Below are 22,364 nucleotides of genomic sequence, written 5' to 3' on the forward strand. Positions count from 1 at the left end.
GGAGGAGGGGGAACTCGAGGGGGATCGAACAAATGTTCCGGCGGCACATGCATCAAATCCTGAAGTTGCGTGAGAGATGGAGTCCCTGCTTGCTCAGCGGCGAGCCACGATAAAACGGCCGAGCCGGAGTTCTCCGCCCTCTTCATCGTCGTCGTTGTCGCCGACGACGCCCGGCTGCGACTCGAAAACGGAGCGCTCGAGCGTCCCGGTACTTAGCATGCGCGCGCGTGAAAGAGAGGAAACACGTACAAAAAAAAATGCTTAATATACCTTGTTCCCGTGATAAAATCCCCGCGCTCTTGAATTAAACCAGCCACGAAACCGACGGAGATGGCGCATCTCGCTTGCTCTCTCCATGAACATTTCGCGGAACGTCACGATAATCGTTCGCGACGTTTCCTGCTTAAACGATCAATGTCGATCGATGTTTGCGCGCATCCATCTTGCCGACGTTGATACGAACATCCCACACCGCGAAGGAAGTTCGACGGCGAGGGTAACAGCTGACGGGGCTATGCGGGAAATTGAGACGAGACGGAAACGGGAAGGAGATCCCGGAAAGGGGAAGAGTATACGAAGTTTCCACTGCTCGACGAAATTTTTGTTGCGAACGTTGTCGTCACTCTTGAAAAGTATACTTTCAATTGCTGCGGCACGTTTTGTAATTAGATTTTTTGTTCTGCACAATACAAAAGAATCTACAGAAATATCTGTAATTAACTAAGCTTATGTCGGGAAAGAGAAAATATTAAAATAATTAGTGCCTAAGACTTTCGGTGATTTTTGTAATAGTACTTTTACAATAAGTCTCTCCTCTTTTAATAATATATATAACTGTTAATTAATTATAAATTTACTAAAATTAACTCAATAATTATAGTATAACTTATAAAATATATCTTGTTTAGAATTAATATAATTTAACGAACAAATTTGTTACATTTATTAAATTCATGAATGTTGATTAACTTTAACACAGCACATTAATGGCAGAAAACTCAAGAATATAAAAAAAACATTTAATATCCTCAGTCAATGCTGTGCATTAAATCTCGCAATTCTTCTGTTATCACATATTGAAGCTTTACGACAATGATTAACCGTGATTGTGACAACATCCCGGGAATTGCTTTGCAGTACCTCCGTACAAGGACATAAACGACGCCTCCGTACGCTGCTCCAGCGGGGTTGCCGAGGGATATGAGGGGAACGAGAGAGACGATGGATGCAGAAGTGAGAGCAAAGTGAGACACGGGGAGAATAGCTGCACCGAAAGACAAATACGGCGCCAGACTCGGTTACGTTACAGCCGGCTGCATCCGCGCGCGACACTCTCTATACGCCTGCCCTGGATCTCGCCCTCTTATTCCTCTCCCGTTTTATAAAGGCCGCCGACCCTCCATCTCTGTCCTCCCGACACGTACTCTAGATTGTAAGTACGTACCCCTCGAGCTTACGCGCGAAAGTGGACACGAAAAATTATCCAATCCCCGAGATTCTGCCCTGGAACGTCCTTCGTCTTGGGTTCGCGCGCCGGTAGTGAACTTCTCGAGCATGGATTTAAACGTCAACGCGGATAATTCCTTTTGTCCTTCTTCCCTTTTTTTAAAAATATAATTTGCTTCTTTGCTCGTTTTAATAACGCTTTGATGAGCTAATACGATAAGATAACATTATCTTACAGTAAAAATTTGTAACATTGATGTTTTAATATTGTGTTGCACTGCACATAAAATTAATATATTATTTTAACGGCTTATCACGTTGATGATACATCACACTTTAAATCAGCATTAAAAATGTTATTGCATTCGAATACGGGAGTGTTCGAATATCTCTACCCTCTTTCTTTTAAGGAACTTACGAGAATTTCGAAAGTCATCGTAATTTTATCACGCGAGAAATAAAAACATAATAAACACAATAAACAGGAAGTGTGCCCGCTGGTTGCTCTTGGTCCATTTCAATTAGCCTTTCGTTGCGCACGATAATAAAAGTTCAGATAGGGCGCACGTGTAACTGAAACTCCGCGGTCTAATAATTAGTTCTTCGCGAAGGGGTGATGGTGGGAATAGTGCGGACGGCTGCCGACAAATTCAATTGGTTCCTCGTGAGGGTACCCCTTGATTATAACTGGACCACTGGGGAAAAAGAAGCGGGCAATGATATTTGCCCGGTTTTCGACTCCCGGCACGTCTCCCCGTAAATTACGAGGAGAGTTTCGTGCGCCCTTTTCCGCGGCGGGGTGTTCTCGATTTTCCGCATTGTACCTCAACGCGAGAAGAATTTCACGTGCCGGCGGAAACGCGTTATTAAAGTCTGCGATTTTCTACCCCATCTTCCCTCGTACTTCTCCCTCGCGCTCTCCTTGCCCTTTCTCGCTCTCGCTGTCTGGTATGCGTCCTGGCGAAACTTCCTCGCTGCTCCTTCGTTGAATTGTTTTAGAGCAACGCGGAGGAGGGAAAGCGAGTGAATGAAGAGGAAGGGCGACGGAGAGAAGGACAACACAGAGGGGGCGAGAGGGAGGGAGGGGCCGGGGACGCGGAAAAACTTTTCACGGGAGAAGGGGGAGAAGTTAACATTCTTCCCTCTGGCACGACCGCGTAAAAAGGAGATGTCGGGGTCAAGAAGCGCCTTACGTATTCTGCAAGCTCAGGTTTACACGCCCGAGTTATGGCCAGAAAAATCGGAAGTTCGCGGCCAGAAAGTGGCTGCCGAGTGCCTCGCGCGTGTGACGCGCATAATAAAGTCGCGAAGATGCAACTTGGGGAAACGTTTGTTGGTACCCCCGGAAGTGAAATGTCGGGGAAGAAGTGCCACCAGCGTGCCAAATTTGATTTTCCGAGAGGGACGCGGAGTCGGCAATCCGGCTAGAGCATACTTACATAGTGGAAAGACAATGTTCCTCGGGGCCCTCAGGGGGGGAACGGTCGTAAAACCTCGCAAACACGAACTACTTTGGAGTAGCGGGATTCTATAAGATGTACGTGATGCCGTCAGACATCTTGCAAATGGTCCTTCCGCGCGGCGGATCTCGATGATGACGTAAAGTTCGCCAAGACAACGAATTAGAATCTCGATGAGAATTTATAATCGTCGCAAGACGTTGGAGTTTCTTACCGTTCCGCGACATTTTTTTCAACCATAAACTTGCGTGTACAATTGTTTGATTTTCTTCTATTATTTTTCGTGATAATTATCGGACACTTTTTAACAGGTATTTTTCTTAAATTCCATTTTGAAATTTTTTTTTAACACCCCCTCGCATTACATTTCTCTCATTACCAAGTTACCTTTCTCCGCATCTTGGGAATGAAAATATGCGGAAATATTGCATTTGCGAGAGCCACAGGCGTAATTCTGCTTTCAGGAGAATTTTCGTCGGCTCGACATCGACTACCTTCTCGCCTATAACGCCCGCGGACCCTCGAAGTAGAGAGGGAGGACAAGTCCGTTATTATGAAAATCCTTAGCGGGCGAAAGCCAGGTTATAAGCATGAATAAAATAAGCGGTATTAAAATCCACTTTCTTCTCCCAATCCTCTCCCCTTCCCTCTCCCGCCAGCACCTGTCCCATCCAACGCCTCTCCTCCTTCCTGCCCCACGTAGGCGCCGGGTTCGGCTTCGCGGGCGGAGTAATGGCATTCCTCTTCTCCTTTCTCTTCCTCCACCTCAACAATTTACTTCGTTTCGAAGCGCTTCTCTATCTAAGCCCGCGGCTGTTCTCCCTGTCTCCGCCGCGTCGGTTACCCGATAAACGCGACTCGGCGCGAGAGCTTTTGGTGCACGGAACGAGATCTACGATAGCCGAAAGAAGCAATTGGTCGATTATCGCTGATCGTATATGGAATTACTTGGATATCGGAAATAGCCAGGAACGAATAGTAACGTTTCGGGGATTAACCGATAATTCATAAAAATCTTTAAAAAAAAAAAGACAGAGTAACAAAAAGGAAAAAAAAACAAATATATTTTCTACGCATATTTAGTGTCGCATATATACAACACAATAAAACTATTGAAAATTAATAAATATTTTCGTACTATAATTGTCTCGTGGTACTTGACTGTAGAGAATCTAAGGTTTAAGTTTTATTGATTGTTTATACAAGGATCTGCGCATCCTAGTAATTTAACGGCGGATATCATCGGCTTCATATTCTCATCAGCGTGCAATTTATTCGCGCGGGTACCGAATGCCGAAATAAATTATTCGGAGCCTACCCCCTTCTCGGGGGAGTCGGGCGACCAGTTTTAGAGGTAGTTCTATGGTAATGACGGAGTACATGAATATTGAAGGAGTAATCTTCGCGGTTTACGGCGTGTCCTTTTCGCAGCGCAGCCTCTCCACGGCGGCCCCGCGGCCGTGGAGTTGGGTCAATATCGGTTTAAAGTTCGCTATTTTTTTTTTTTTTTTTACGGCGTCAAATAAATGGACCGGCCGAGATAAATGACGAGAGTATGCCGATATTATCGGGCGATCCATTTTTCACTCGAACGATATTGTTCGTATCGGAACGTGCCGGCCGGCCTTCCGAGAAGTGAATAATTAATTATACGGTTGTAATCAGTAAAAATATTTGATCAATATCGTTAAAGCTGAACGAAGCCCGATTTAAATCTAGAATTCTCCGCTGCCAATATATTGCGCGGCCGATGTATGCGATAATAAAATAACATGCGCCCCGCGTGCTAAAAGCAGCATTCACTGTGTTCTAACGAGCAATTATGTGATCGTATAAAGCTTGATGTGTCGGGAATAAGCAGTAATTGCATGGATGTCCAATTAACAACTGCATATCTAGAAGGTTTGCATCCTCTGTTATTTCTTTTAACGATTCGACGAATAACACACGTTGCGTCAATGTTATATTTCAACGAGAAAAAGTTGGGACTATTATTTTATATTTATATCTCTTTTCCACGTGTGTTGTCGATTAATGCTAATTAATTATATATACGGTTCATGGAATATATTTTTCTTGATAAGTCATAATGTAGTTTTAAAAAGCAAAAGAGAAAGAAAGAGAGAAACGTAAAGAAAATTGAGATTAGTGTTGACCGATGTTTGGAAGGGATCAATGCTAAGTGAAATTACGAGAGCATACGATCCTAACGAAATGCGAATGGTGTAGATATGCGAAGTGTAGAGAGGAAACGTGAAGGTTACGAAAAGCTGGATGCGTTCCAAGGCATGCAGGCGAATGGTGTCCCAACATGAACCTCCTCGCGCTCAAGCTGACGGAAGGTTAAACGTCCCACCGAGACTTATTCACTCGGTCACGTAAACGTACAAGAGTACATTTCCTAATTATTAATTCTTTCAAAAAGAAAATTACCTAAAAAATCGATATAAAAAACTAGGTTCCTACAGCTTCCAACTTCAACCAATTAATTAACTTTAATTATTTAATCAATATACATAAGTAATAATTTTCTTGTTTTTCCGAAATTATTTACTAATTATTTACTATTTTACGTTTTACCGAATTATTTACTAATTTATAAATCGTTAATATAATAATTTAATGAATTTCTAATTGCAAAGTATAGAGTTCTATATGTAATTCAATGTGTTTTGTATTATAGATATGAAAGCTGATCAACCATATGACTGAAATGTTTATATGCGAACAAAATAAGATGGCTGTGAATCAATTAATTATTAGAACCTAGTATTCTTTTCAACCAATTCTTTTACTCAAATCTTATCTTTTGATATATCATGTAAATACAAAATGCAATTCTTCATTGTAATAACGATTGTGTGCAAATATAGATACTAGTGAGCAGCTAATTAAAAGTCTCGCTCAGTTTCCACTTCATGTACATTATCATTCTTAAATTAACCAGTATAAAATCGGATATGCATCTCTGTAACACATCAATTACCTCGTCGCCACTTTGCGATGTAAGTATTTATACCGGCCCGGAAGTGACAGCGAGACGGGCAAGAGTAAGGTAAGCGACGCAGCGTCCAAGGAGTATACCAGAAGTTCGAGGAACACACCTCGTGCCCGTTAGGGACGGGCGTAGTCCGGATGAGATACGAAAACAGATGGGAAAACGGAAAGCGGAGGGCGGAGGGCGCGAAAACTGGATGCGCTCCAAGGCATGCGGGCAAGTGGTGTCGCGTGCACGGGCTTGCGGTTCTCGCGGCGTCACGTCGAGAATCACGTCGAGAGGCTTCTTCTCTCCCCCTCCCTCCTAATCCCATCCGTTCGAGTGCGGTTGCCGTCGTCATTGTCTATTCTTCCCTATTTCGTCATGCTTTTTGCCACGCCGTTCGGAGCTCTGTCTGTGTCGTTGCCATGGCTACCATCGCGTCGGGAAAGGTGGTGCGTACACAAAAGTATCAGACCTCGTTCGTACCTTTTCCCTTTTTTTTTTTTTTTGCGACGACGTGTCCGCCGAGCACGGGGTGACGGAGTGAGATTCGAGGTACGAGGGGGCACTTGTGTCCTTTGGGGCTGCGGCGCCGGTATGTACGAGACGGTGAGTTTGTGCCGGCAAAACGATTACTTTTCATTGCCGCGCGCTCGATCCTTTCTGCAATTCATGCCTGTGTCTACCGTTTTAATTGGGAGCGAAACGCTTTTCATTTCAATAGGGGCGACGGTGTTCGCGTTCGCGAGATGCGATACCATGGGAATCTCCGAGGAAATGTTGCAAATACCATTTCTCGTTCAGGTTTTATAAGTTGCCAAGAGATAAGCGTGGTTTGATGGGACGTTTAATGAGACAAACACTACGTCCGACATTTTTGCACCTCATTACAGCCAAGAGCTGGTCGTCTACATTGGCAAGTAGCAATCATTCAATCATTCATTGTTATCGTAGATACATTATGCATCGCCTTTTACTCTTATCTGGCCAATTTTGCTATGGAATCCCATTACTTCCGAGTGCTTCCCATGCCATGGTATTGTCCATGCGTGACTCTGTCAGGGAGATTACGATCCCCGATCGCGTATCTTAATTGTATACGCTTTAACGGAGGAAGTTATTACTCTTTTTCATTCCAAATTGCTCCGCGTTCCGGTAAACGCCGCGAAGAATAAAAGTTCCACCTGCCCCACCGACCCCACTTCTCTCACGCGAAATTAAATCGTTGCGCGCCGAACAATACGGCGTGCCTAATTTCTGAAGACGCATAATGACAATAATAATACCGGCGGGGCGCGTTTCTGAGGAAGCCAGGAATGCGGATAAGGGGGATAATGAGAATGTTTTGTACAGTAACGCGGCGCGATCGTCGGGATGGGAGCGGGCTGGGGAAGGGAGGGGGGGGGGATTCTTCGTGGCGTTCACGTATAAAACGCCATTGTATTCCACGTACAGTAGCGCACACGGGAAACGACGACGTGGGTAGGTCCCCGCGGGCCGCGAAACGATACTATTGGCGATCGCGATACACCCATGATTGTCACGCGGATAACCCACGCATGCAAAGCAGTCGCAATTAAGCCGGGATGATTTGCATAAAGGTATTGTTTAATGGGAGAGAACGACCGCGCGGCGTAGGCGAGAGACAAGGGACGGGAACCGGCGGGCCGGCCCGAGAGGGAGCGAGAGAGAGAGAGGGAGAGAGAGAGAGAGAAATGCGCCGGTGATGAGCTCACGATAATTCGATTGCATTCCTGTTGCCTGCAGTGCACCGGACGACGGTCAATGTTCAACGGCAAGGCAGTTATCGGCATTGCGACGAGTGTCAATTAGCCGCAAATTGTAGCCGCGCAACGTAAATACTTAGCGGCGAGAAATAGCCGCGCGCGATTGTGGCTGGAGGGAATCCTTGTTTCCCCGTGACATTTAACGTATTTCAATACCGTCCATTAATGTCACCTCGCTTCTTCGGTCCACGTCGAAGTTCATTCTTCCGCGCGATGGCGATCTTATACGCGCGTCGAGTCACGGTTTCTCTATACCTTTAAGATAAAGCGCGCCTTGCAGCACGGGAAGGAGATGCGCGTTCGCTTATATATATCAATCATTCACGGAGGAAGAGTATCCTATCGTGATCGCGGATCCGCGAAAAGATTAACGTGCAGCGCGCGAAGCGCACAACGGAGGTGTGTATACGAACGCGCGCCGCGCGTTGGGCGAAGCGACGCGAAACGAGGCGTCGTGCTTTATATCCCGCTTGTAGGAAAGCCGGACGTCAATCTTTCTTAGATTAACGCATTCCCTACTGGCGTGCGCGCGCGCGCGTTCGGGGCGATGATTTATGATGTTATATTTCCCCTCGCGGCATTTGAAATGGAGATGTTTCAATGGTAAACGTTCGTCCGAGGGGGAGAGGAGGGAGAGAGGGAGGGGGGAGGGGGAAGGGACTCCGGTTGTGTGACAAGGCGTCGTGAAAAGCACGGGCCTCGAGTAGCTGTTAGCGGAAACGCGGGCTATTACGAATGTATCGAAGTTATTAATTTCCGCTGCGCGCGCGCGCTACGTTATTCTACTACCGCCCTCCCGTCACGTCCACGTCGCGTCGCCGTCCGTTCCGTAACGAGCGCATCCCTTCGCTCCGGCACGTCGCTCCCGTGACTTTGCGAAGGACGCGCGGGGGGGGGGAAAGTTGGGCGCGCGAGCTTGAATAGAATATTTCCAGCTATACGTCCGCGTGAAGCACCGCCGGGACGCAAACCGCTTGGTCATTGCGCGATTGATCGGACGGCCAGACATATCCCTCCCAACGAATAAATGCGACGAGAGTACCTTCGCGTTTAATATATAAATATATATAAATAAATATATATATATAATAAATGGGATATCGACATCGGTATTTCCGACAAGGTTGCTGCATTCTGCTAAAGATTAATATCTCCGTCACGTTTTATCACTATTTAAGCGTGTAAGAAGTCTTAATTCCAGCAAACTTTTCATTAACAAATTCCATGAAAATTCAAAAGAAATATATCTACAAAAAGATCTCAGCGATGTTTTGAACTTGTCATATTTTATCGGAATACATATATTTATCATGCAACTTTGATAACAATAATAGCAAAGCAGTAAATTTTAATACTTTTGTATCTTTGAAATTTCTCGGGTACAAATTATTCACGTTCAAAATTTATTCCAAAGTTTCATCAAGCCCCAACGTTTTTCCTATTTACCTTCGCATAAAATTTTTCCCATATTCTTCCAAATTTAAAAAAAAGTCTCAATTTGATAAGAAAAATAAACTTATCATTCATAAAATACAGTATGCGAAAGGATGAGATGCTGAAGAACCGCGCGCCAACTGCTCTATTTACCCAAGTTTCCTTATTTGCGGTGCTTTGTTTTATGAGCTATGCGCGAAGGTGGAGCGCTATAAGTCGTAAAGCTGTATGATGGCGTTAAAAGCATATACTCGTATCTTTTTATTACCTTCATCATTCAATTGATGTGCCCCTAAGAAAGTTAAGCTTATGCCGCTTTATCACCTACACCGCGCTAAGGGACCTCGACTCGGCTTTAATATACGGAGCTTAATTCCTCTCGCCGTGAAAGCATCTTTAAGAAGCATAGCCCCTTTTCGCGACGTTGCGTCGTAATAGCCATAAAATATCGTCAATCGAAGCGCCGACATTTGCGACGAAAATAATAAAAATGCGATATAAGATCGGTTTTCGAGTGACTTTCGTCGAGTCGTGTAGCAACAATCGTTGTAATCACTTTATTCTTTGAACGATATACGCGCCAACGAGAACGAGACGGGGCTCAAAAAACGATACTTTATTTTCCGCTACATTTCAGATTATTATATCCCTCCCCTCCTACGCCCCCTCGCCCCCTTCGCGCTATATCCGCCCGAGATGAAAAACCAATCGGCCAAAGCAACGTCGCTAAAAGCACAATAACTGGGCCGCGAATCGCGACGGACAAATCGCGTTACGGCAATCATTGCAGAGCGCCCATGCGACCTCGCTTTTTCCTCTTTGCGCGAAAGTTCCTGTTGATTGCCGGCAGTGATTCAATTGCTCGTACGGAAACACAGCCGGGACGCGCGCCGTCAGAGAGCAATCGCGTTAAAAAGCCTTGCCGTCGGGTTTGTCGTTCGAGAAAACGCGTTCCGTTACCTTCCTTTTTTCCCCTTTTGCTTTTCGCCGAATGTATTTTCGATCGGGCTTTAGCTGCGAAAAACGGCCAATGGAGTCGCAATTCGCCGCGTCGTTATCCAGAAGCCCGAGGGCCGATCCTTCGTGGCGAACGGCAAAAAAAAAAAAAAGAAAGGGGAAAATAATCGAAAAGGAGAGAACTCTGACCACACTCGCGGCGGGGAAAAAATATATTTCTGCTCGGGTCACTCTCAAGAGAGTGATGTCAAAAGAAAAAAGTTTAAATTTCGGTTAAAAGTTAAAGTCTCGCAGATCTGATACGCACGATTTCGTCTGCCTATACCGCCATTTCGTCGCATTGCTGCGCGGAGAAATGTATCTGAAAAGTTTTTTTTTTTTTTTGAAACCAGATTGGTTTCTCTTTCGTATATCTCTTCTATCATATCTTTCTCTCATACGTTTAAAAGTTACCGCTTCTTGGTTCTTAGTGTCACACTACGCATATTATGTAAGTGTACGAATCTTTACACGACAAATCTAACTGTGTGTCGTAGAATAGAAACGGAATCGCCGCCATTTGGATTTTCGACGAAAGCTCGGCACGCTGGCGCAATTGAATGTGCGGCGAGGTATACAAATGCGGCTTTCCCCGTCGGACGTGTTCCGATCCAGACAGACCAGATCTGCTTTCCCGCAGATGCGTATTTAGCAATCAGTGGCCAAGGAATCAATCCACTGAGTAAGCATTCCGGCAATTGGATTTGCAACGACTATCAATTCACGCACCGTATAATGCATGTCTTTACAACGTCTTTTCGATTGAAATTTACTTTTTTTGTATATATAGCATCGCCAATATGACGCTGGGCGATATAAAATCTTTGTCGATATTGGTAGCAATTTTCCACGCCATTTAATGCCACTTCGGGGGATTCTAAGGCAGCCACCTTGATAAAATGCTAGTACTAGTTACTGCAGTATCTGCAAAAAAAGTGGTGTTTCGCAAGAATACATGCATCGTTCCTTTTTATTTGAACAGTCGGTACTCGCAAACGGAATTTCACAGCGGCTTGGAGAGACGTGAGGAGGACAACGGCATCCTCGGCTATCATCGGCTCCGTCACAGTAAGCGGAACGTGACGTTGGCGAAATGCACTTGCACGAAGGATAAACGCGTCATTCTAGCTGGATTCCACTCCGAGTGATGCGGTTCGTCACCGAAGAATATTCAATGTTCTCGCTACAATAATCCGCAAATATTGTTCTAGAGACCGATGTATGTGGCAAGTGCGCAGTGATTTCGTTTTCCTTTTCTGACGCGCAAAAAGTAACTACGCACAAATCGCGAGAAACTCCATTATCATGAAGCGACTATTAATTACTTGTTTATCGATTATTAATTTAGTGGAAAAACCCTTTCTGAGATGTAACAACTTATATAATTTCCAGCCGTAATGTACCAGTAATTAGCATTCTTTTTTTATCAAAACGTTTCTCTGTCTTCGATTATGTGTAACGAAGAGAAGTTCTTCGGTATATATCGTTCATTGGCCGTTCGACAAGCGAAGATACGCGCGTGATATCTCGACGTACGATACATTCATTACCATTCATCCCGGTATGGATATCGGCACTAGGATAGCGTGCGCGCATTACTATCCGAGAAGAGCAGGATGCAGTTACACATGCTATGCAAGGATAAGTGCACTTCTCCAACTTCTCTCTCTCTCTCTCTCTCTCTCTCTCTTCCCCTGTCTCGTCGCGCCTCTGCTTGGCCGCCCACCTCTTACTTGGATTCCAGTCCAGACAAACAGGCTTGCTCTCTCACAGTCCGCGCGTTTCGCCAAGCAAGCACAACCCGCGCGAGGGTATTTGCGTATCCCGGCAACCCCCCGACTCCGGGGTTTCGGGCTCGGTTCTGGCTCTCTGCTCCGGGTCGGTCGGTCTCTCGCCGTTGTGTACTACGCGACAACTGCTAAGTGCTGCAGCAATCCTGGCATCGACGTCTCTTACACGGAATTACTGTTAAGCGTGCGCCGCTTCGCGCGTTTCCGCCCTAAACTGATTAGTCCCCACGATTCAACGTAGTATCTCTCTGCCGTACCGTGCGGCGCGCCGTGAGGGGCAGGAGAATTTCACGAGGGCGCCTGAGAAGCTCGTCGCTGGTCAGGAACGCCAGAAGACGGAGGGGTGTCAGCGACTCGCCGTTCAACATCGGGCACGTCGACTCGAGGAATTTTGGAATTTAAGCGAGAGTTACGGGAATCATAGTGGCACTTGTTACGCTACGATGTTTCGTCTTCCGTATATTTGATTCCGTATGAATGCAAAACATTTTTATGGCTTAAAACATTCCACAGTGGCAACGATATTGTTTGGCAAATATTGTCGGCAAATAATGCATTATATAATATGTGAGAAATATACGCGAAGAAAATACGTTTTTATTTCAATAAATTATTACGAAAAATATATATGTTTTTTCTCCGATCAATTAAATCGAATTAACAACATCTATATGCTCTGTCGAATAAATTGCGAAGAAATATAATTAGATCAACGTTTATGTAAAATTAAGATTACACTTCAAAACAAAAAATTAAAATTTATATTGTAGAAGCAAGATAAAAAATTAAAGCGAATTTATCCAGATGTGTTGATCATATCTATTTAGATAAATAATTAAAAATTCAAATGTTTTTAATGGAAAGAAGAGAGAGACAAAAGTGGAAAATGAGTCAGTGATAAAGATAAGTATGTTATTAGAAAATATGGCAAGGGGAAGATGAGCGGAGGAGGGAGAGAGAGAGAAAGAGAATTCCATCTCAATTATGTATTCATAGCTGGAAAAGGTATAACGCGCACGAGGGGGCGGCGGTAGAAGTCAATAGAAATGAAATATCAACGCTGGGTCCCCCTTCGGCCCTACCGCGTCCTCTTCCAGCCCGCCTTTCCAATACGGGATCTAAAGTGTTTTTCGATATCTCGAAAAATTCCGCCGCGCCACGGCGCGCGTTTCTCGTCTTGGTTTTATTTCTTCTCTCCCGGGCGCGCAGGGCCGATTGCATGTGCGCCAGTAATATAACTACCTTCTCGAGCGCGTATCTCACCGGCGAAAATCGGCGGTGGACCCGAACGCCCGCGTCTCGGAGGAAAAATACAATCGTAACTCCGAACGCTTCTTACATGCGATACGATATATGAATGATATCAGGTGGCAGTAAATATTCATTCGAAAATACCTTATTGTACAGCAGATGCAGCCGCGCAAGTAGATGCGGAAATGCTATATTGAAATGCACGCGAACTCATATTTATAATCGTTATCATGAATTTCGTATCCAGCCGCGATATATTCAGGATGAAGCTTTATCTTGAAATAATCCGACATAACTCGTATTTCGATTGAAGATCAATTGAAATTATATTCAACTGAATGTGACAAGTAATACGATTACTGTCGCGAATTGTATATGTATAATAGATCTCTGTGCGTGAAATGTTATAGTTGCTCATTTCATGGTTGCTCTGCCATCGCCCGATGCCTCCCAGGCCTCTTTCCTTCCCTCGCAATCAGATTCGTTCGTCGCACTCATAACACTCGCGAAAACACAGTTAATTATCGCGCGTGCTAATCACGAGAATAGGATAATCGCACTGCACGGTGCTCCCAACGTTAATTACACGCGACGCGCGTTTTACCATTGTGGATTACGAAGACTAATGTGAAAAAAGCACGAAACTCTATGATTCGAAAACATTGAATTTACATACATATATACGTAATATTTAACTACACAGTTGACAAATATTCAAATGCGGGCTTATGGCTGTACCTGTTAATTAAACGTGTCGTGGCGGCATTCAAAAATCGTTTTATAAATGAAAAATTCGAAAGTAATTTGGCGTTTTAAAACGATACGGTGCGATTAATTAAATCAAATTAATGAATGACCATCCAAAAACGTAAAACTGAAATCTAATATTGCGGATGCAATATATTTCAAACGTAAAAATCTATGTATTATTAATAAATAACCGATGTATCACGGTTTTTCCATTACGTTAATTACTTGATCCGACGATTCGCGTATTATTCCGCGCCCTGGATTTAAAAGTATTGAGCGAATTACAATTTAAATCAACGAAAAATTCAGAAGGCGATGCGAAATCGCATTAGAATCTTAACGAAATTATTGCTCGTATAATACAACTAACGCGATTCTTTGTATTATTCTTATCTTTACGTTGCATTCAAGAGCAAATAGAATATTCCTATTACTTTGTGCAAATATCAAATTTGCACGGGGGAATAATCTCTTAAGTTTTCATTGCTATAAATATTCGCGAATAACAATATTATCATTCTTGACGATGCCAAGAAGCTTAAGAAGCTATGGGCAACCGCAAGTTAAGCCATCGACGGATTTCTCCCGGTTTGAATGCAATGTGGAACTACGAACAGGTACGTAGTTCGTCGATCGATAGGTATCCGCGTTTTGTGTAACAAATGAGCCGCGAGACAACAGTATTATCCGATGAACAGGACACCAGCTGTGTGGAAAAAAAAAGAACGGCGGTGATCGGCCACCGATTGTCAAGCAAAAGGCGCGCGTGTCGCGAGATTCTATCTATCGTTGCATTCCTGCATAACGACGCAGCGATCGCTGCACATCGCAACGCTGCGGAAGCCGGGCGATGTCCGTTCGCAATTGCGCCATTGTTAGACCATTTAGATATGTTTCATTGGTAGAGACGTGCACGAAGGAACGATGCCTTGGCCCTTTGGAAATCGCGTCCGTGCCCCGGTATGCATGCACTCGCCGCGGGAATCGTGCAAAGCATGCAATCGATGCATTAAATAAGCTCCCCAAGCATTCAAATCTGAATGTAGCCCGGCTCCTTTCGTAAAAGCCCCTTCCCGTATATACCTCAGTGTAGTTTTCTCAATCCATTACGGAGCTACCGCGTTCCCGTAAAATGATTTCTACACCGCGATGTATGTCGAATAAATCAAGAGAAAGAACGTAATTGAGGATTCCGTGTTCAAAAAGGTCCTCTATTAGCCGTGATTTATGTTGCGCCGTCATGGAAAGTCGAAACCGTGGAAGTAATGTACGGGATAATTTTGCCGATACACTGTGGACATAACTTTAATGCCGGTGATTAAATCAGGCACGAAGCTAATGAGATGTTTTTGTGCAAAGCACAAGTTCTTAATAACATTATGTGACATGTAAAAACAATTTAATGGAAAAAGCAATGTTTTTTTGACCCTAATGATAATAGCAATAGAATAACGATACTTGAAATAGCTAAATCATTGTATACGTGTCCTTAATTGCACTTTACTATTCAGCATCTTGCTTCACTATTCAGCAATTAAAGCGCATAGGTAAATTACGGTTAGTAGGGTAATTGACGATCGATAGAGTTATCTGTCTCGAAACGACCCTGTTTCGTGTTGAGGGCGATATAAAGCGTGTCTAATGTCACTTCATATCTGAATTAATCGCCGAATAAAAATACAACGTTGCATTAATAACCGCGCATTAGTACCCAAATGGCCGGGTACACCGGTCGCGCTCGCGGGGGAACAACGGCACTTGTAAACTCCGTGGCGGAGCGCGCTCCAGTTTTCGCTTCGCAAATGAAAGGACGGAGGCGACGGAGACGACGAAGAGCGGACTCGAGTTTTCTCTTTTGCGCCTCTTAAATCTTAAGCAGAGACAAATGAAGCTGCGAAGTCTAGGCGCTACGACTTACCGTTAGGAGGGAACTCGTAGAAGAACGCAGATCTCGGGCTCAGACAACTGGAACAGAGGAAAATTACGGTTAAAATATGCTAACAATTAAAGGAACGGCGCCGGCTTGGCAAACCGCCCGGCGTCTACGCGCTTTTCCGCTCCGTTTCCCATTCGTTTTCGCCCGCGGCCGACGTATCGTCGCGCACCGCGGTGTCGCCGCGGTTTACCGAGCAAACAACGGTCAATACGCGACACCGGTCGCATCGGCATGACAGAGGGGCATGACGATGTTAAGCGTAATAGAGTGATTGGTCGTCGGGATTTAATACTTCCTTTGATACGCGAAATGGATCGGTTGGCGGGCATTTCGATACCATTAAACGCCGATAATGAATTTACCTGCAGTGTTTAGGGGGAGTTAATTTCGATTTAGTTAGTTATTCGTATTATTTCGATTTAATACGCATTACAGCCGCGCGTGTTCGGCTTCTCGCTCGAACACAGTCATTTGCGTAATGCGTAAAATAGCGTGGTGCAAATTGCTCGCGGAACGTCCTCCTCCTGTCTTCTGCGAGGAAAATAATCGATTTCGGACAAATTAAGAAAATTTGTTTGGCAAGATTTTGCGTAAATTGTCAAATATTCTGTGATTCAAAGTAACCTCTTTTTTTTTACTTTGGCTAATAATGCGAATTACATCACTTAAAGTTTACAAGTTCAATTTATACCGAAGGCGAAAAGATTCGACGCACATTTACATTTCTCAAATAATACTTCATTATGATAATGGAAAACAAAAGTCATCCTGGTCCATGCAGTCAGAGGTGATCTCCCTATGGGCATCAAATTAGGTACTGATATAGGTACCTAAAGGTAATATTACATGTCAAAGGTAGTATTATACGTGCGGTTTAACAAACGCACAATTCTGTGTAGCGAAATTGCGGAATTGTCATGTCATTAATGTAGGTTCCCGTGCGATATGTGCGGTTTACGTGATCGTATGTTGCCCACCGAATAATCGCGTAGTCTTTTTTCACCTCTCATGCACGTCTATGCACGACTATCACGAATGAGACAAGATACCGAAGCAATTTACATTACACGACGGTATACATTTAATTTAATAATAATTACGATCGTTGGACAGTTTACTCGCGCATACGCGAAAGGAATCTCTTCCTTTCCGCTTCTGGAACGTAAACGTGTATATGTCACGTTTTTAAGTCACGTGAAAATACGAAGAGATAAATTCTGAAAAAGGATAGAGGGGAAAAAATAATAGGATGCGTTTTAGCAAAGAGACAATTTGCGCAAATGATTGCGTTAAATTCGAACGAGAAGCCGATCGAATTGTGCCGCTCTAATACGTATTAAATTGAAATAATACCTATACTAACTAATTTCCGGGTTAACGATATTAATTGATTTGCAAGATTGTCAGCCAGACTATATTTTATTGCAAATAGAAAGAGACAATTTTAGATAAATATAATAGGAAAGGCAGCACTATTTTCTTTTTGCTTCTATCGTAAATGGAAGAATTCAGAGTTACCTTTCTTTTTCCTGAGCTCTAAATGCGCATACAAATGAGTAATTGAAATATAACCGACGTAATGACATTGGCGATCCTGTTCCATTTAACCGTACGGAAGAGTATGCGTGAATTCCAATGCACGTCTCGGGACACGTGGAGCATCGTGTCGCCGTAAATGGCGGTATTCGCTGAAGTATCCCAAGTATCTCTCCCCGAGCCGGTAGACGCAGTCGATCTCTTACGGTAGATCACGCTGGAATGTGCGCGCCCGGCGATTTCCGGCGTTTCGGTGTTGAAGGTCGAGCGCGCACTAATCGTCTTATTGGCTCGATCCAAACGTTCCTGTTTCTACATCGAACGTCCCGCACAAAGCGATCCAGCGTTAGGAAGTCGAGAAGTGTCGCGGAGGGTAACAAACACACACGTAACACTCGGTGAACGGACGCGGGGGAGGCGGCGGGCGGCAGGATGGCCCGCGGGATGAGAGAGAGAGAGAGGGAGGAGGTCGGTAGTTCACGTGCTAGAGAATCGGTAATAGCGCGTCGTATCTTGCCTCAATGTATCCTGATACAACGCGCCGTAATACTAACCGCATACTAATAGGACCCTTTGACGAAAAGCTAACATCTCTCAGCGGGTAAACCGCGCCGCAATTCCGGTCGGGCCACTCTCCCGGCGCGACGCGGCGCGGTAGCCTCTTCCTCTGTCTCCACCTATACGGTCCTGCACCATCCGGAATCGATTGCCTTGGAGTGGTCCCGTCTCCTCAATGGATTCGTAATAGATTCCGCCGGCAAACATAGTACAAACGAAGAACATCCGTCGCTCTCAAAGATTGGCATCACGCTCAGGAAATCGCGACAGGTATAGCTTCTATAGTTATTATTCGTAATACGTCGATTTCGCGAGGGATCAAGAAATTATTGGCAGTTCAATGAACTTGTCGAGAGAAGAGAGAAGCAAAATGTAAGAGAAATTTTCGCTTCTCGCGCGCGATTAAATCCTCGGAAAGTTATTAAATTACGTCTTATTGAAACCTAACTATAAGTATTATTTACTTTGAGAGATCTAAGCGACGCAAAATCGATCGCCGCCGATTTGTCGCGATTCGAACGTACAACTGTATTGGACCTCCTTTTGCCGTTAAGCTTCCGGAGACTTAGAGAGGAACCGATTACTTCTTTCTCAGGTGAAACGGCGAACGTCGCTATGTGCCAAGTGGCAATCGATTTAGGGCTGTTAAGAGTCATGATTACTATGGCGGCAGCGAATGTCGGAAGGAACGCCGTACTTCCGAGTCGTACGACACAAATGGATGGTAAAACGTTTCCGCCGGCCGCGCCGAGAATCCTGATGAAGCCGCGGGAGAGTGCGGGTATGGTGCGGTATAGCTGATGTAAAATATGCAAGACAGCCTATCGTGGATATTTCGCATGCGATTGAAAACTGTAGCGAGCTCCTATTCGCTGCTGACCTGTTCGGCGCCGCTTGAGAACACTCGGATATGCAAATTCTTCCGATGGATCCGGCACAAGCATTCTCGTCCGTTGCGTTTTTCATGTTGTTTCTCACTTCTAGCACGTGGTTTCTCCAGAGGAAATGGACTTTATATTCACTTACATATATAATATTTTCCTCGAAATGTTCCTGAGGTCTTATCAGATTTATTATGCATCTTACATTTTTTTTTAATGATATTTTCGTATTCTTTTTTTAAGCTTCTCGGTTTACAAATTAAAATTCAAGAAGATCGATAAATGAGAAATTCAGAAGAATGAAAGAGAAATGAGAAATTCTTATAATAAATATAGTAATATAAATATAGATAGTATCTACTTCAATATATTTAAGAGATGCTCTCTCTCTCTCTCTCTCTCTCTCTCTCTCTCTGCCGTAACGATTTATAATTATTCTCATATTTCTTCTCATAAACTATTTAAATTAATATGAAGCAGTTTGAAATGAAAATCTCGTATCTTTTGCCTCCATAGCGAAAGCATGTTGTATAATTTCATGCATGAAAAAGAGAGATATACGAGGAACTTTATTTCAACGTGGCGCGAAACATGGCAACTAGCTAAATTGCAAACTAGGTTCAGTATTTTTTATGGGTGAAGACATGGCCCTGCGGTTGACGTCGAATACGTAGCGCGCAGTTGGCGAGAAGGGGCATAGAAACGGCACGTATCCGGTATGCTGCATTAACGTGATTCCAGTATAATCACGCGCGATACATTTGTAATAATGAATGAATTTACGGGAGAATAGCAGTTTCCGTCGTTATTCATAAGCGCACGTTTCTCATTGAAATTTCAACAAAGTCCGTTGTTTTTGTCTGACAAAAATAATTTCACGTATAAAATGCATGTAAACCGCAAAACCCATATTTAGCATTATGATATTGGATTACGCTTTTAACAATCGCATTTCTTTCACGCATGAAAAGCAATAAATATCTAAATTCAACGAAATCTCCAGTGACGCAGCGAATGATTTTTTTTTTACAGAAACAAGATTCGGATGACGATGTGAAATAATAACAAGTACGGTTTAAAATTTTGACATAGAAATACGTTAAAAATACTTTTTTAAAATATACATTTTCCAGTTAAAAGAATTAACGCGTTAAATAAATAAATAAAATAATTTATTGTTTTACTAGAATAAAAAATTTACGTAATTTTGCTACAACAATTTAGAATAATAATCCGCATCCCAATGTTAAACAATTTTTATAGTATTTGTACAAGAGAAATCTTTTTAATGAGTCATATGATTGTTAATGATAATAAACGCATAACAGTAGCGACGATAATGATAGAAATAATTTTTTAATTATCGTTCACTCGATATCTAGGTGTTATCAATGATAAACAGCTTTTCGCAACGAAGATAATGAAGCATCATTCGGATAATCAGGCTAAGCGTATAATTCAAATCTGCTGCATTTGGAATCCGCGTTATACGGCGCCGTGTAAATACATCTGCACGAGGGTCATACACGCGTGCGAGGGACAACGGCGGCGATTCCCGGCATGCTTCCATCTGGCGGATTGAGATGGGCGGAGGAGGAGCGCGCGGGGATCGAAAAATCTGTTTTGTCCTCTGCGGGAATCGATCGGCCGGAACGCGAACCCGACGCAATCGCAGGCGGCCGGATGCGAGCGCGCCGAAATATGGCAAAGGACTAAAACTGTGCGATTACACGTGGGATAAACGGGCGCGAGAGGTCGAGGGTTTCGCGGCGCGGATAATCGAGCGCGCGCATTCCGGCGACGCGGCGCGGCGCGACGCGATGCAACGGCAGCGCGCGATGCGACGCGACGTGTGCGCCGACGAGTCGATAGGATTACCTGGCCGTCGACACGACAAAACCGACCATCGGGCCGTGGCTGTCAGCACGTCAGTCAGGCTTTACTTCGCCGCGTTATTGTCCGTTTATTAATTTATGACCACGGTCCATGCGATTGTTTATAGCGCGAATGCTTCGGTGCTCGCGCAGTTGTGCCGTTCGGCCTAGCGTTAAGCGGCAGATTAATTCTATAAATTATTTCGAGAGCGTCGGTATATCCCTTATTATTGAAGGGATACACCGACGCTTCAGCTCGATGAAGATGATGAAAACCGAAAATAGCATCGCGAATCAAGCGCAAAGGAAAAATTCAGAGGTGCAGCGTTGACATAACGTGTTTTTTAAATATATATAGAAATACGGCTGCCTCTCGTGCGCGAAAGAGATTTGAATTAAAACGTGCGAGTGGATAAAAGATTGTGAGTAATAAAAAGGATTTGATATATCTACCACGACGTGCGGGTAGTTCATGCGAACGAATCGGCAGATGAATCCCGTGCGGGAAACAAAATAAGACGCGCGCGTTCGAAAAAAAGAACCCACGGACTGGTCTACTGCATTATGATAATGACGTTGCATTCGCGCGGGCAAATACCCCAGGTGGAAAGACGTGACTGCAACGGCCCCGGCCGGCCGGTCGGTTGCGTCATCGGCGAGTGATCGTTAAACGCATCATCGACCGTGTGACAAACGGCCGGCGGTTCGTCGGCCGTGTGCGCAACCGCGTATAATTAATGCAGGCGATCCATTCGTCAATCGGACGCGATATCCATCTACGCGTTGCTAATGAATTCCGCGATCATCGTCTAGCCGCTTCGACGCGCGTTCCGACTGTACAGAGGCACGACAGATCCCTCTCGCACGAGAGACGTTTAAATGCGATTGCGTGCAGAATCGGTTGTGGAAATATTTTTCTGCCTCGGATTTTTTTAAAATTATATTCTCAAAATGTTTATTTCTTTTTACGATAGTGACTGCGTATCTATTTTGCAAAAATTTATTATTTAGGAAAAATTTTGTTTTTGCTATAGCATTCTAGATGCAACAAGTCCATACGTATAGACGAACGACTCGCTGATCGTGCAATTCGTCATTCCGGCAGGAATGCCATTATCGTGGCTCCGGTGGATTTATTAGAAATTGTTACGTCTACCACGTGAAAGTCTTCGGTTGAAACGTTAAGCGTGAAAGGCGACGCGTAGGCCTCGTCGGCTGTTCTCCGATATTTTTTTTTCTCTGCGGCCTGTCTTGTTACGATACCGCGCAGTACATGCTTTATAGCACCGCGTATAAATTACGATGAGGCCGGTAATTATTTTTGCGTATGTGAGTAACGGAGACTGCGCTCGGCTCAACTGCACTAACTTGCTGAGTGTTGCGATAAAATTTATGAGCCTATTAAAAATTTTCTACCTAATGTCCATCGGGATGCAGAAATTTTTGTAACCAGGTAAGTTCTCAATGAATACTCAATAAAGACATAACGCTGTGTTGACGTTTATCCTCTCGCTGATCATCGTTGTCCAATTATTGTAATTCATCATCGATGGATTAAGATGGATCATCTTAATAATTGTAAAATGTCACGTGATAAAAAGAGCAATTACCTGACTATATAAAATTAGATGCAAATAATTTGTTCACTGGCATGCCGATAATATATATATATATATATATATATA

The 22,364-nt window shown here is 44.0% G+C and overlaps 1 protein-coding gene across 1 annotated transcript in view; it reads right to left on the bottom strand.

Annotated features, from left to right (window-relative positions):
• Positions 1-22,364, bottom strand: part of LOC105452221 (SAM and SH3 domain-containing protein 1-like) — a 309,259-nt gene that overhangs the window by 51,456 nt on the left and 235,439 nt on the right. Inside the window, exon 4 of the mRNA XM_011693162.1 lies at positions 15,813-15,859. Within this exon, the coding sequence (XP_011691464.1) occupies positions 15,813-15,859 (47 nt within the window). The remainder of the gene's footprint in view (positions 1-15,812; positions 15,860-22,364) is intronic.

The sequence above is a fragment of the Wasmannia auropunctata genome, unplaced genomic scaffold (genome assembly GCF_000956235.1).
Source record: "Wasmannia auropunctata unplaced genomic scaffold, wasmannia.A_1.0 LD336036.1, whole genome shotgun sequence".
Taxonomy (NCBI): Eukaryota; Metazoa; Arthropoda; class Insecta; order Hymenoptera; family Formicidae; genus Wasmannia; species Wasmannia auropunctata.